At 37.6% G+C, this 15,913-nt stretch overlaps 1 protein-coding gene across 21 annotated transcripts in view; it reads left to right on the forward strand.

The window, feature by feature from the left end:
- SOX6 (SRY-box transcription factor 6) overlaps positions 1-15,913 on the forward strand; it is a 655,459-nt gene that overhangs the window by 631,763 nt on the left and 7,783 nt on the right. For 17 of the 21 annotated variants that reach the window (XM_008005772.3, XM_037997531.2, XM_073018041.1 and 14 more), the window contains 2 exons: positions 2,066-2,299; positions 4,904-5,120. In XM_008005772.3, the coding sequence (XP_008003963.1) occupies positions 2,066-2,299; positions 4,904-5,120 (451 nt within the window). The remainder of the gene's footprint in view (positions 1-2,065; positions 2,300-4,903; positions 5,121-15,913) is intronic. The other 4 variants (XM_073018057.1, XM_037997541.2, XM_073018064.1 and 1 more) reach the window with 1 other exon arrangement.

Consider the following 15,913-nt stretch of genomic DNA (forward strand, 5'->3'; position numbering starts at 1 on the left):
TGTCAAACCCATATAAAGTGAAATCAATTTATCCTGTATGGTCAGTGCATTTTAAATGAAATTAATGTACTGTGGGTATGGTGGCAAAAAGGTATCATATTAGTTATGCATCTTGGGATCTAAGACTTTTCATGTAAAGGATCATTCTATCTAGTAGGCCGAAAAGAAGGGCTGTTTATAAAATATGTTATTTTTGTACAGTCTTCAGAAAGTAGCCTTTCTGCTCTCCTTCCTGTTTAGAAAAAAATTCATGTTAGCCAATCCCACCCTTTTCTACTGTCTTTTGTTTGCAGTAAATGATGACCATATTTGCTAAATAATAGTGCACTATAATGTTATAATTTATTACTGGCTTTGACACAAACAAATTTCTACTTAACCAAGGTATCTAAAAATAGAGAGGAAGGGCCAGAAATTGATTGAATCATGTTGGTCCTGTATAATAACTTCACTGAGCGGAAAGGATTTACTTTTTCCAGAAAATAGAAATGTTGATTTTAATGTACATTTTGCTTCTAAACTTCTGGGCGTAGGCTTTCCTGTTATGCGGTAGAAGCCTTGTCTGAGGCTATCAGTCCGACCACTTTGCGTTTAATTATAAAAGTTCTTAATCTGTGGGAGATATTCAGGAGTTGCCACATCACAAAGTATACATCAGTATATCACCCTGGCATAGGGTGCATGAAGACAAGTAAGAGCCATGTTCATTCATTCATTTATTTATTCAATCATTCATTAATATAACATAATTTACTAACTGAAATCCTATGTGCCAAGTACTTTAATGAATCCTAGGAATAGAGCAGTGAATAAGACCCAGCCCTTGTCCTATCTTCAAGGAGCTTTCAATCTCGTATGTTACTAGAGTCAGCTCTTTGGAAATTATAAAACATCAGGAATTTAGGCATAGTTTCATAGATGTTAAAGAACTACACTTAAACAGAAAAACAGAACAGGACGCTTGAAATAAATGCCTCAGTCTATGACTTTTGCATATGAGTTGAAAACCAAATAATCTTTGCTTAATGAATATTTTATTATCTGTTACGTGAAAAATCCTGAGGATACAAGAATGACTACAGCATAATCACTAACTTTAGGTATCTCATATTCCTGAGAGGAGTGGAAAGGAGGGAGATAGTCACATAAACAATAATTACTATGGGGCATGTCTCCTGAAAGCAGGAGGACTGAGTGCAGCCTGGGGAGCATCATTGCAAATTCTATTCCTTTAGCCTGAATTACCCTTCCCATCGGACTTTACTTCCTCTCCCACTCACTTGCTGATTCCTATTCATCCTTGAAGACTCAGTTTAGACATCTCATCTCCTAGGAAGTGCTAGCTGACCATTCTGTCTGGTGCTCTTTCGGTGCCCTGTTAACATCAGTATAGTAGCACCTCTTACCCTCTTTGTTATCATTGTCTATCCTTACTCTGAACTGTGAGCTCCTTAGAAGCAGGGGCTGTTTTATTTACCATGGTCTCCTTAGCACCTGGCATAAAACCTAGGTTATAGTAATTGCTCAATTAATATTTTTCATAGAATTAATTCATTCAATCATGAAACATGTCAGCATTGAAGGATGAATGGGATTTAGCATGAAGGAGTAGGAGAAGGGTCTTCTAGGCAGTGAGAAGAGCACAGGTGAACACAATATTGTGAAAAACAATTCTATTTGGGGGAAACATATAGAGTGGTTGTGATCTGGGGCAAATGAGTCTAAAATGACTGGTAAGAGCATGCTTTTGAAGAAAGGAATTACAGCAGGAAAGTTTGCCATAAGGTAATGTCATTCATTGCTCTATAATCACCTTCCATTTATTGTAGTAAATGTGGTAGGGTGTATAAAACACACACAAAATTAATTCTTAGTGTGCCTTTGAGGGCTACATCAGAAGAGCCTGTAGAACTGTCCTTTGAACCTGCCTTCTACTTCCAAGAAGTCACTTAGAATAGAAAAGGAGGACCTGGGGAAAACAGCTGACCCAGGTGGCAAGCTGTGTGACATTATCCACAAAATAACACTTTCCATTAATCTTCTTCTTCCTGCCCTGACATTACAGGAAGTAAAGCAATGAATGGCTCTGCAGCTAAACTACAGCAGTATTATTGTTGGCCAACAGGAGGTGCCACTGTGGCTGAAGCACGAGTCTACAGGGACGCCCGCGGCCGTGCCAGCAGCGAGCCACACATCAAGCGACCAATGAATGCATTCATGGTTTGGGCAAAGGATGAGAGGAGGAAAATCCTTCAGGCCTTCCCCGACATGCATAACTCCAACATTAGCAAAATCTTAGGTAAGTGCAGCAGCGCAGCTAAAGTTGATCTTCTCCCCCCGCGAGTCCCATGAGTGCCACCAGGGTGGGAAGCAGGGGCATAACTAGGATCCTAAGGGAGATTGTGGCGGGCACAAGTTAGACGAAGGTCAGACAGCTGCCACAGGAGCCTTCGTCATCACATCTGCCTCCCCCACCCCATAACGTGGCATTTAGGTTTGGGAGTTATTATATCCACCAGGTGCCAGGGCAGGACTGGCTAAACACTTATTTTTAAGACAAAACTATTTATAGTATGTGTTAATATTGTGAATTTAGCAACTCTTGAGAAGTCACTGCTAAACAAGAATCATGGAGACAAGCTTTATCTCTTTTTACTGTGCAGTTCTCTTAAATTCATATGTTGCTATGAAGTACTCACAGACTCTACAGTGTTCTGCTTTAGCGTCCTTGGGTTTATATGTCCCACTGAAAGAATTCATCAAGGAATAGAAACACAAAATGGTGTGAAATTCATGGAGTGCAGAACCGTGCCTCTGATGATCACTTTAAAACTTGTAAAATAAATCTACAATTATTTTAATAGGACAGACTAGTTCAAATTTCATAGCAGTGAGCTGAACACATGAACCACAGGGCAGAGGCCCAGTTTGTGGTAAATTGCCAGAGTGATTCTCTATTTCTCAGGATTAAACTCAAGCCTTGTTCTATTAGTGTAGAGCTTGCCTAGTGCGGATTGTACAGTTTGGAATTATTGTGCTCAACATGTTAAACATATTTTATTCAACATGCAGCATTACAGTCAACATGTTTCCTCTTTAAAAAGGAAAAACACAGAAGGCACTGTTCTACTTAAGCTGTCACGATGTGACAAAATCTCAAAGGAAGCCGTTTAAGAAGCTGAAAAACATTAGAGACTTAAACTGTGGTTTTAATTTTTTAAATATTTTGTTCAAAAGTAATAAATATTTAACCTGAGTAAATATCAGTGATCTGGACATGCACAGATACACGTGTTTTGTCACTGTATAAATAGTTTAACTTGATTCTGAGGCATTTTGAGGCAGTGACCTCTAAGAAAAATTTAAAACATACATAAGATCAAATAGTGGTGAAATGTTAAAATATGTTTTTATTTTTTTTCTTTTGATTTTCTAATTTCAAAATGGATACTAAATGTCACTACAATTAAGTGTGGTTTTCATTTTTAGAGCTTCAGAATTACTCATAGGGATGTTATTCTTTTGAATTTAAATACCTTTCAAACCAAAATATTCCTCGTGGACATACTTTTTTTTTTTCCCCTAGTTAAACGATATTCTAAAAAAAAATAAATAAATAAATAAATAAATTAAATAAAAAAAATTCAGTGCTTCTCTAGCCTTACAGTTTTATATCTAACTTGAAGATTTTCTTATTTTTCTGCCCTTTCAGTAGCAATATGAGGAAGCTTTCAGATGGGCACAGAGCCTCTCTGTTTCCATTTTGGCAGCTATGGGGAATCTATATCATTTGTGTGCATTCTGTGAAAAAATTATTAAGAATATAGTAAGTATATTCATTAAAATGTAAAGTTTTAAGTGCAAGCATTTCAAGAGCACCAAGAATTCTTTGTTAATTGGGGCTTTAAGCTGCTGGAAACCAGCAGAACAGAGAGAAGCATATCTGCATAAGCCTTCTACACAACTTTTGCACAACAATCAGGAAAGAGCAGGGATGGATGTGCTATTAAAGCAGACCAGGATATTGCTGGCTGCAGAGAATATTTGTACAACTTTTCCATTTGTTTATGTACAAAAAATCTCCACTGAAGAATAGCTAACATCCAGCCTGCACAGCTGTTACCGCTTTATTCACCAATGAGACACAAAAATGCAATTTGATACATGTAAAAAAACACATCCCCTCTTCATCAAGTGTTTAGATAATTCTTTATAAACAATATTAGAGAAGTGAATACTTATCCTTCTTCCTGTATAAACCATATTAAAAATTTTTGTACTTTTATTGGTACAGCTTTGAATGAACGTTTATAGTACTTGAAAATGGTATATATAATTCCAACGGTACCTTCCGGTTCTAAAGCTATAACTTCTTAAGTAGAGCTTAGGTTTTTTAATTACCTAGGCCATGGGAGACTTGTGCACAGTAGTTTTTCATATATGGAAGGATTTCAACATCTGCTGACATCTTGTCAAAGGATAGTTTCACTAAAGATACTTGGAGTTTGGGAGATGTTTGAATTTCTAGGACAAAGAAAGGTTTTCCTGAGAATCCTGTCATGCTCAAAAGTATGCTTAGGAAGTTTAGCCTTTTAACCCTGTTGAGAGGATAGGCAGGTGGATGGGGAAAGATCTTGGTGTAGGCGATGATCTTTAAGCAGCAAAGATATATTTTAAAACGTATAGTAGCATCAGTCTTAAACTATTGAGAGAAATAATACGAGAAAGTGTCATATGCTTTGTACTATAGACTAAGAGTATAGTTGGGATAGCCAGTGCTATGTGGTAATTGGAGCCACCCAGCACACAGATGAATGAAGTGGTGGAAAGGTATATCTAGTTGTGTTTGCCTACAATATGTTGCCTTGGCCACTTGGATACTTAAGGCTATTTTTATTTATAGGATCTCGCTGGAAATCAATGTCCAACCAGGAGAAGCAACCTTATTATGAAGAGCAGGCCCGGCTAAGCAAGATCCACTTAGAGAAGTACCCAAACTATAAATACAAACCCCGACCGAAACGCACCTGCATTGTTGATGGCAAAAAGCTTCGGATTGGGGAGTATAAGCAACTGATGAGGTCTCGGAGACAGGAGATGAGGCAGTTCTTTACTGTGGGGTAAGTATTCCTGAATTTAGCCACCTGGGCTCTTCTTTTGCAGTAAGTAACTATAGGATGGCTATTGGCAGTATGTTTGGGAAGGAGATTAGGGAAATAGGAGGTTGTGACATACTGAAGGGGCTTGGCCATGAGAACCTTTGCTGTGTCATAGGGGCACTGCCTTGCACCATGGCTTTTGCTCAAATCAAGCCAAACCTAGAAGAGCTCACTCCCAGCTGATCACCCCTGTCATTGTCTCCCAAGCCAATTTAAGATGCTCAGTGCCCACATACAGAGTTTCTGGTAGTTTATTTAACCAGACACACAGGGAGAAAAAATAAAAACTAACCTTAAGAAATCCCCAGAAGCTTTCCAGCTTCTCTGGGTGGTGCTTCTGACTCTAATCACAATAGTCTGCTTTTGTTGTGGGATCTACCACAAGATAATTGGCCTTGACATTGGTTAGAGGATCTCATTTTTGGGATAAAATCCAGAACTCCTGTTGCAGTAAATTATTCTGTGGTGGGAGCAGTAACAATGTGTATTTTCTTGCTTAAATCAGAAACTAGACATGCTTTTGATATCTTCAAGTCTGATTTCATGTCATTTTGTTTAAAAATTAGGCAATAGATTTCTGGTATAAATTTCGACTTGGCTGACTGGCTGTCTGCATTCAAAAGAGGCCCCTCATAACCACAGTAGTCAGGATAAGTGGGGATGCAGATAACTGTAGATTCCAACATACCTAGACCTAGAAGCACAGCAGGGTGGCAAACCCAGAGGGCCATCAGAGGCACAGACCTGAAGCGGCTGGACTCAGAGTGGGGAAACACTTGGGAAAGAACTTGAGAGAGAGAAGTGGAGTAAGCAAGAGGGAAGCTGCATTTGCTGTGAACTTGGAGGAAAACTGAGGAGCTGTGCTGTGCCAGGGAACTAAGAGAGCTTCACTTGAAGGTAGAAAAAGAGATACCTTAAAGGAGAAGTAAAGAGCAATTTACTTTTAAGGGTTACTCAAGAGGTAACCCCATGGAACAAAAAGTTGGTTTCAGAGCATATGTTTAAAAGGAATAGTAAATAGAATAAGAAAACAAAGCCATTGGAAGTAGTCTGGGTCATGAATCTGTGCAATACACTGCAGTGTTTTGGGGAGGAGCGTGGGCTTTGGAGTTTGACTGCTGGGGTTCACATACTGACTGTGCCATCTGTCTGGGCAAGTTATTTAACTTCTCTAACTTTTGTTTTCTCATGTGTAAAATGAAATGAATAGTAGAAACTATCTTGTATGATTGTTGAGAGGATTCAATGAGGCAACGCTTTTAAAAGTACTTTATATAGTGCTTAATACAATATCAATAAAGGTGGACTCTAGCATTATCATTACTATTTAATATGTATTTCCCATCACAGAAAGCCATATTTTATATCACACCAGATGATCAGTGAATTTCTTTATACCATGGCAGAACCTTTTAAAGGTAGAGAGAAGCTTAAGCCACTTTATTATAAAAGATCCCAGTATGTTAACAAATGAAGACATGACAAAATAGGATTACCAAATTCCTCTATATTATAAATGTTTGTAATTTTAAAGGTAATGCATTTAACACTAAAAAGCGCAATGCGGTGTAATTGGGCTATTCAGATGATAATTAGAGGTTTTATGAAAAATACTAATTCATAGTCCACTTTAAGATTGTGTGATAAACATTCTCTTTTAATCCTGTTAGTACACCTCTAAGATTGTGTATAATCTCTTTTGAACAATCCAAAGTTTAAGTTTGAGACCTTTTGTGATTCCTGCCCTTGTCCTCAGTCATGTTCCTTGTGTATATAGTGATACATAGCGGGGCTGTTTCGCCGGTCTGGAAGGCTACTAAAGGTACTATTTTAATACCTTGATGTAATACTTATTTGAAAATATGAGTTGCAGTAATACTATTGAATTTAGTTCCCTTTACTAAAAGGTACATTAAAACAGCTCTGGATCAAAATACAACAACATGTACCAATGCATGTAAAATAAAAAACTAAAACAATTTAATAACATCTATTATTTATTGACTATCTAGCGTATACTAGGATTTTAGATATATAGTCCCATATTTCTCTAAATAAGATAAAGAAGTTGAGTTTTAGAGAGTTCCTGTGGCTACAGAAAGGTGCTAAAGAGCAAAGGTTCAAATTCAGGTCTTGGCCCTCATCATGCCAAATGACTGAGGAACCGTCTTTACCATTTTGGCTCAAAATATGCCTCATGGCCCTATGTGCGCAGTCATGAGTGTGGCTGTGCCCTCTGAGCAAGAGCTCTTAGCACTTGGAGAAAATGAAGTCTCTGCTTGTGGTATATGGTGCATAAAAAAGAGCTTTGAAATTTAGAGACTAAGTATCCTGTTCTTGATAGTATAGGACATTCCTTTATGGAAGGATCATTTTAGACTGCAGAATAGGGCTACTGAAGAGCAGGCAATGATCACAATGTCTTATTCTTTAATATCAATGCTGAGCATTTTCCTGTCTGCCCAGCTTTGATAATACTTGCTACATAGAGCCAGGTGTCATTTCTGCTTAAGGATTTTTGTTCTCTTTTAAGTAGTTGTAGTTGATAGATTATTAATTTCCTGAGGTTTATCTTTGGAAATTGATCTTTATTAGATATGAGGTTATTATAAGAGTTGAGCAAAAAACAAACAAAAATTCAAATATTGCTATTGATGTCTTGATGGAATGGGGTGAGATCAATTTTTATAGCTGATTTTGAAAGGACGTGCATAACTTTCAAGCCAATAAAAATGCATATACTGCTCAACATTTTCATGCATTTTACTGACTACACAACTGTGGCTGATGAGTTAGATTTTTTTTTATTACTTAGCTATTATGAAATGAATTTATCAATAATATGGAATGGAGCAAAGTTATCTCTTGCCTTGGTTTTAACCTCTTCAGTTTGCAGAGTATCGGAATGTTGTAATAATCCAGATAAGAGTACTATTAATGTAGAGAGAATATTCATTAGGGTCCATATAGCTACAATGATGTCTTCCCAAGAACTGTACCAAATATACTTCCATTTATTTGAAACGTATTTGGTAATTTACCTATGAACTCATAGAGAATTATGCAGGTACATTCAGCCCTCCGTATGTGTGTGGATTCAACCAATTTTGGATCAAAATTATTTTTTTAAAAAATTCCAGAAAATGTCACATTATTGCTAAAGTACACTATGTAGTTAGGTCTACAGTGTTTGCATCTGTATGGAACATCTACAGACTTTTTTTTTCTTGCATTTATTTCCTAAACAATTCAGTATCAAAAGTGTTTACGTAACATTTATATTGTATTAGCTATTACAAATAATGAGATTGTTTAAAGTGTATGGGGGATGTGTGTAGGTTATATGCAAATACTATACCACTTTATAAAAGGGACTTGAGCATCCTCAGATTTTGTTATCTGTGGGGGGTCCTGGAAACAATTCCCCATGATACTGATATAAAACTAGTATAAAATATTAAATTTGGGGCTACTTTTTTAGCAATGATAAAGATAAATTATTGAATACTTACTGTGTGCTATGTACTCTGCCGAGTGGATTATACAGATTATTGCAAATAATTTGCAAGATATGGAATATCATTCCCACTATACAATTGAAAAATGCAATATTCAGAGATGTTAAATAATTTGTCTAAGGCCACACAGCTAGTAAATGACCGAGCTGAGATATAAACCAGGTTTTCGTGAATGTGAAGCATATGTCCCTTTTACCAAAGGCCATTGGTAAGGACATGATATTACACACAGGCGGTATAGTGGAGTGGTTAAGAGCATCAATTCTGGAGTCAGACTAGTCTGGCTCAGATACTAGATCTGCACCTTCTTGGCTGTAGGAAGTAATACATGGCAGTCTTTATCCATCTGAACTCTCCCCTTGCCCTTGGGAAACATTTATTCCTCTCTACCCCAGTTTCCTCATATGTAGAATGAGAATGACAATACCAATGACATATGCAGGACTCTTCTTGAAGACTGAGTAACTTACTATTTGTAAAGTGCTTAGAACATTGCCTGGCATATGAAAAGCTTTAAATTCAAGTAAATATTATTATTCTAGAAAAATAATACTGTGTGCCAAGTATATATTCTATGTTATATTAAAATAATTATTTTAGTGCCTTGTACTATAAGTGATTTGAACATTTGCCATTTTAATCTTAATTTTAAAGAGGTTGAATCAATCCTACTTAAGACACTTATAAAATACAATTACATTAGCATAGATTAGCCATGCTCTTTTAAGTATTGTCCTCATGTAAAGACCCTGGATTAGAACATTCAATAGGTAAAGTGAACAGATTAATATTATTTCTGTTCCTTCCTGCAATATCAGCTATAGAGATATGTGACGTATAGGCTTATCTCCTAATGAAACAAACTTCCTTGTCTTTGTTTATACACTTTGAAGGGTCTGAAGGGTCAGCAAACAATGGGGCTTTGCCAGCATAAATATGTAGTTACTTTGTAATTGGCAAAGCTAGATTACACTCCAGAAATATTCCTGTAATTTTGAAGTCATGTAGCAATGGTGGGCTCTATCAGGGCCAGGTTTTACTCTTTACTTAGACTGGGAGGAAGGGTTCTTAAGTATCTCTGTTCATATCAACTCATGTATATACTTTTACAAACATCCACAAATGTTGTTTTGATGTGCACATTCATTATTTGCAAAGCCCAATACCTGCCAGCTATTCCTGTTTGTGAAATCTGCAGTGTTTGAATTTTGACTTTGAAATTGATCTATAAAGGAAGGAAAAAATGCTTTTTAGGAAAGTAATTTCTGATAGACAAAGCTTGAGCCTGCTGGCTGGATTTCTTACTTTGTTCATTGATTTGTTAGTCAATTGGTAAGGGCCTCTTTGAAACCAGCTATGTGTCCAACACTTTGCTATATTAATATGGTACATGAGGCATTATTTCTGTACACATGAGTTTCAGAAAATTCTATAGTTGGGGAAGCCAGATACATATATGAATAGATTAGCATATAATAGTATGTTATACACACACATACACACACAAGACATGGCACAACACTGTAATTAGCTATGCACAGTTAGTTGTTTTTTAGTCTCTCTTTATGCTGATAATGATAATAAGAGAGCAAGATCAGCGTGATGGTTAGCTTCTGATTTTGCATCCACAGAATTAGTTGCAACATAGAAGGGGCCTCAGATGTTATATACTTTAAACCATTGTGGGAGTCTTCCCTAAGTTCTACTTGAACTCTTCTAGGGGTAGAGAGCTCACTGCTTCCCAAGGGAGCTAGTTCCTTTGTGGAACATTTCCTAATGCTAGCAAGTTTTCTTTTCTGTTAACTAAGCCATAATCTGCCTTCCTGCTACTTTGCAGGTTGGTTCTAATCTTCTTTCGTGTCTCCTAGAACAAATCTTCCCTTTATTTATGAGAATAGCCATTCAAGCATCTAAAGATGGTTATCTTCATACAGCTATTCTTATTACATCTTTTCTTCCCTGGAATAGATTACCTAGGATTTTCATTTGTTTTTCTCTCATTCATTCATTCATCCTATATATTTAACAGATATTTACTGAGTTCCTCCTATGTTACAAGCAGTCTGAGTTCTGGAACTATGTCAGTGAAAATTTTTGTCTCTTGAAGCTTATATTCTAGTGATAGAAGTCAAACAAATAACAAACAAACAAATAAATAAATAATAGTGAGAAGTGCCTTAAACAAAGTAAAGTAAGGAAAAGGGTAGGAAGTTTCAGCATATAGGGTGCAATTTTAAATAGGGTGGTCACGGAAAACCTCACTGAGAAGGCAACATTTGAGCAAAGGCCTGAGTAGTTAAGGGAGCAAGCTGTGCAGATATCTGGGAAATGTAGGCAGAGAGAACAGCAACTGCAAAGGTTTTGAGGAAAGATTGTGCCTAGTTTGTTCCAAGAAGAAATAAAGAGACCAGAATGACAGGAGCAAAGTGAGTAGGTAGGAAGAGTAATAGAAAAGACTTGTAAGCCATAGTCTTCATAACAAGGAGCCAAGTTATGAAAAGACTTGTAAGACATTGTGAAGACTTTGTATTTGACCCTGAGTGAGATGGAAAGGCATTGATGAGTTTTAAGCAGAGGAATGCTTTCATATGACTTAGGTTTTTAAAGGATCACTCTATCTGCCATGTTGAGAATTTTCTGAAGGGAGAATGGCCTGTAGCAAAGAAGCCAGTCTCTTACAATAAACCAGATTGGAGTTGATGGTGGTTTGTTCCAGGTTTGTAGGGGTGGAGGTGGTAAGAAGTAGATGGGTTCTAGATGTGTTCCTGAAGAAGAAACAATAGGATTTGCTGATCAATTGGATACAGAGTTTGAAAGAAATACAGTTACCATAGATTGGCTTATTCAGCTGGAAGGACGAAGTAATCATTAACTGAGAATAGGATGGCCATGAGAGGGGCAGGTATGTGGGAGAATGATCAGGACTTTAAGTTTTGCACCTATGAGATTGAGACAGCACTTAGACATCCAAATCAAATAAGCAGTTTTATATATATATATATATATGAGTCTAGAATTTAGGAGCGAGAGGCTTTCTGGAGATATAAATTGGGAAGTTGTCAGCATATAGATAATATTTAAAGCCATGGAATTAGATGAAATCACCAAGGGAATAAATTTAGATAGAGAAGAGAAGAAGTCCAAGGACTGAATCCATGAGCACTTTGGTGCTTAGATGGCAGAGAGATGGGAACTTAGAAGGAGCAGCCAATGAGATAGGAGGAAGACCAGGAGGGTGCGGCATCTGAGACAACAAGTGAATAAAATGTTTCAGCAAGGAGAAAATGATCAACTATATCAAATGCTGCCTGTGTTATAGATCTGGGTAACATGAGGACCAAGAACTGACTTTTGGATTTAACAATATGAAGATTATTGATGGTGTGACCTTCATAAGCTCTGTTTCAGTGGCATACTGGGAGTGATTGAAGTGGGTTTAAGAAAGAATTGAGTAGAAGAAATGAAGAAAGACAACTTTTTAAAGAGTTTTGCTTTAAAGGACATCAAAGAAATGGAGCAAGAGCTGGAGGGGGACATGTGCCAAGAGAGAGGTTTTTGGTTTTGTTTTTTATGGTATGAGTGATTATAGCATGTTTGCTGGGAATTCTATACAGAATTAATGATTCAGATGGTAGAGACAATTGTTGGAGAGATATCTTTAGCAAACAAGAACAGATAGTTTCAGTACACAAGCAGAGGGGTTAGCCTTATATTGGATTATGAGCTGATTCAAAATATGGGAAGGCAGGCAGAGAATGGGGCACAGATACAGGGAGGCCTGTCAATGTGACAGTGGGAGTTTGTGAAAAGTTTCTTCTGATTGCTTCTAATTTCTCCATGAAATGGAAAGCCAGGCCATTAGCTTGGAGTGAGAAAGGGGGAGAAGAAGTTGGATATTTGAGGAAAGTTAAGAAGGTAGGAAGTAATTGTCTAGGAGGCTAAAAGAAGGAGTGGGCTAGGACAATGTGCAATATGATGGCTGAATAGCACCAGAGGCCTGTTTGAAGTACAGGATTGTAAATTTAGAGACTAGTAAGTATGGCAGCGTATTTTCTCCAGCCAAGTTCAGCTGTGTGGCTAAACAGAAGAGTAGACAGAGAGACTGAACTAAAGTTGGAGTTTTGCTATGTAAGAGAATGAAGAGTGTCTGCGAGGGAGTGAGTAACCATGGAATTGGAACTGGGTAAAGAGGTAAGTGGGGGCACAAGCAGGGAGAGGCTCAAGTAACTGAGGGCAGTGAAGGTAGGTTGAAGGGTCAGGAAACCGTAGCTCCTCAGAGGGAATGGGGAGTGAAATCATAAACTGGGTACTAGAGGGAGAAAACTAGAAAAATAAGGTGTGGTGGTTACAGAGTGGGATATTTAAAATTGAGATTAGGGAGGAGTGACAGATGAAAAAGACAAGGTCCACTGTATGACAAAAGAGCAAGCAACTAAGATAGTTGCTTATCAGATTATCACAGTGGAGGGGAGGTCACACTGAGATAGCCAGGTGTTAGAATGAACATCTACAGAGATAGCAAAGTCATCAAGGATCATGGCAGAGGTTATGTTGAAGAGACAACAACAGTGAGCCAGGAGCTAACGTCTTTTAGGAATGAGGGGGACTGATCAGACAGTGGGTAGATAAAGGTATGAGTGGGTGACATAGTCTGGTGACATGAGATTCAAAGATGAGATTTTTAGGATGGAGGGATTAAAAAGTAGGTTGGAAGAGGCAATGAGGAGCTAAGAAGGGAACTACCCCACCTCCAGACCCATTCATGTGAGGGGCATGGAAAGCAAATAACCAACTCTTCCAAGGCCCTTGGGGAGACTCATGGCCTAGAGAGAGAGCCAAGTTTCAGTTAGAGCAAGAAGGTGAGTCAGTAAGGACTGACAGTTGAGTTCCAGAGGGTATAATGGAAATATTTCATAAATTAGAGAAAGGAGGGACTTAGGGTTAGAAAAAGGGTTATACAGTAACAAATGTTATTCTTTGGGTACTTTTTCCTTTTTAAACATTGCTTAGAAGATGTCAACATTTTCCTATCTCAGATGCCCTTCTCTACGTTCTGCGGTAAAGAGGAAATCCTCTCCTGGCCAGGCTTGTGAACTAGAGTATTGTTTTACAATTAACTGCCAATTCCAAATGGCTCCTGTGGGCCGGCACTCATGGAGAGTCCAGAGAATTACCTTGTCATTTTCTTGGTGCTCCCCCAGACCTAGGACATGCTTGTGCTCTGTGAGGTTTACACCAGCTTCCCAAAGGAGGAAAGGAAAGGGAATTAACATTTTCATCTACTCTGTAATGTAATGCTTTGCATATATGTTCTTACTTAATCTTCACAGTCCTGTCAAATGTGATTGTTCTAATTTATAGATGAGAAGAGGCAATGTCGGTGATAATAATTAGCCTGCCCAAGATCACACAGCCAGTAACTGGTGCAGCTGGGATTTAAACCCAAGCCAATCTGACTCCAAACCCTGAGCACTTTGCACCATACCACATAACCTTCTTCCCAGAAGGCTTGGAGGGTCAAAAATCATCTCTCACAGGAATAAGTTCTCACTCTAGCATTTATGTACAACCTCGAACGGTTGTATGTGAATGTGAAAACCTTACCAGAGCTGGACTCACTTCATTTCCTCGAGGTGGGGAGTAACCCCTGGGTTTTTACCCTCACTGGCTTTTAGCATTGTCTGGGGGCTTAAAACAGCCATATCTATCTCTCCACTCCCAGGACTAGGCTTTTGAATATCATGTGTCTCACTCTCACTCTAGAAAGAAATTGTACAGATGTTTTATTTGCTTGTTTATTTATTTTTAGCATTCCATTACCAGCTTAAAGTCCAAATACTCTGAACTATGTGGAGCCCAGTGTAGAAGATTTCAATTCCGATTTAAATTGCTAAGTATTTTTCTGATAGTGTGAGCTTGCCTTTCTCGCCCTGATCTCGATATATACTAGAGAATTTGTGACACGGTGAAGGTTCAACTCCTGATTATGGTACTTGCGTGGCCTTGAACAAACAGCTTGAATTTTCTGAAACTTAATTGGTCACTTCATGTGTAAAAGAGGGAAAATGATACCTCACTCTCCGGCTTATTATGAGGATTCAAGAAGATAATGTAAAAACACCTAAATACAGTTCCCAGTGCATAATATGAACTCAATTTAAATTTATTCAGTAGACCTATTGACATAGATATTCTATATCTATATCAGATATAGATAAAAATACTGCAAAAAGTGACCATCTATTCTTTGTGAAAAGAAAACGAATCATTTGATAGTTTGTTTTTATGCAGAGTTTATATTATAGATCAGCTTGCCAAACTGGGAAATCTGTAAAATGGGTTAACATTGCAGTAAAAGCTTTCACTCTACACTCATAATGTGATTAAGGCAAAAATATTTTATCACAGTTATTCAAATTCAGTAAAAAAATTAATGAGGCATTCAATATCTTGGTAAGGTTAGCATAAAATTTAATTTGTGTTAATTTGCCCAAAACTTAGGAAGCCAGAAGTATACTGTTTTAAAATTTGATTCAATAAGAGGGAAACTAATATTCTATATGATGCTTCTATACATTGATTTAGATTCATCTATTATCTGTTTCCTTCAGGCAACCAAAAAACTCACCATGAGAATCATAAAAACTGGATCCATGTCAAGTGCTTAGTGTCAGCTAGGTGCTGACAGTCTCTATAGAAGTCAGGCATTTTTATGATGTACGGTGAGCTTAGTGTATCTGTAGATTGAATATCTATAAAGGAAAGAGTGATAGGATTCAAGTCAGCCAATGGCTTAGATTCACATTCTGGCTCTGCTGGTTATTGAATGCAGGGCTTGAAGCAAGGTCTGGTTTTCTTCATCTGGAAATGGAAAAAATAGTAACTTATGGGGTCATGATGTTAATTGGGTGAGTTGGTATACCTGAAAATATTTTGTATGTTATGTTAGGGATATGATATGCCTTGTGGTGATTAAAAGAGGTTGCTAAATTCAGCGTGAACAGATATCTCACACCGTGTTTCTAAACCATCTCCATCCCTTCTCCCTCTGCCAGGCTGGAGGGCGTGGAGGTCTTTGTGAGAAAATTATGTTCCTCTGGACATGTCAAAGAATGGCAAGTAGCTAAGCTACTTCTTCATAGATTCAGGGTATTTTCCTGTTTAAGTGAGATGGATAGAAAGTTTCAGTGATAATGTGTAGGGTGAGTAAGAATTGTCCAAGTGATAATTGACCTG

Source organism: Chlorocebus sabaeus, chromosome 1, assembly GCF_047675955.1.
Source record: "Chlorocebus sabaeus isolate Y175 chromosome 1, mChlSab1.0.hap1, whole genome shotgun sequence".
In the NCBI taxonomy this organism is placed as follows: domain Eukaryota; kingdom Metazoa; phylum Chordata; class Mammalia; order Primates; family Cercopithecidae; genus Chlorocebus; species Chlorocebus sabaeus.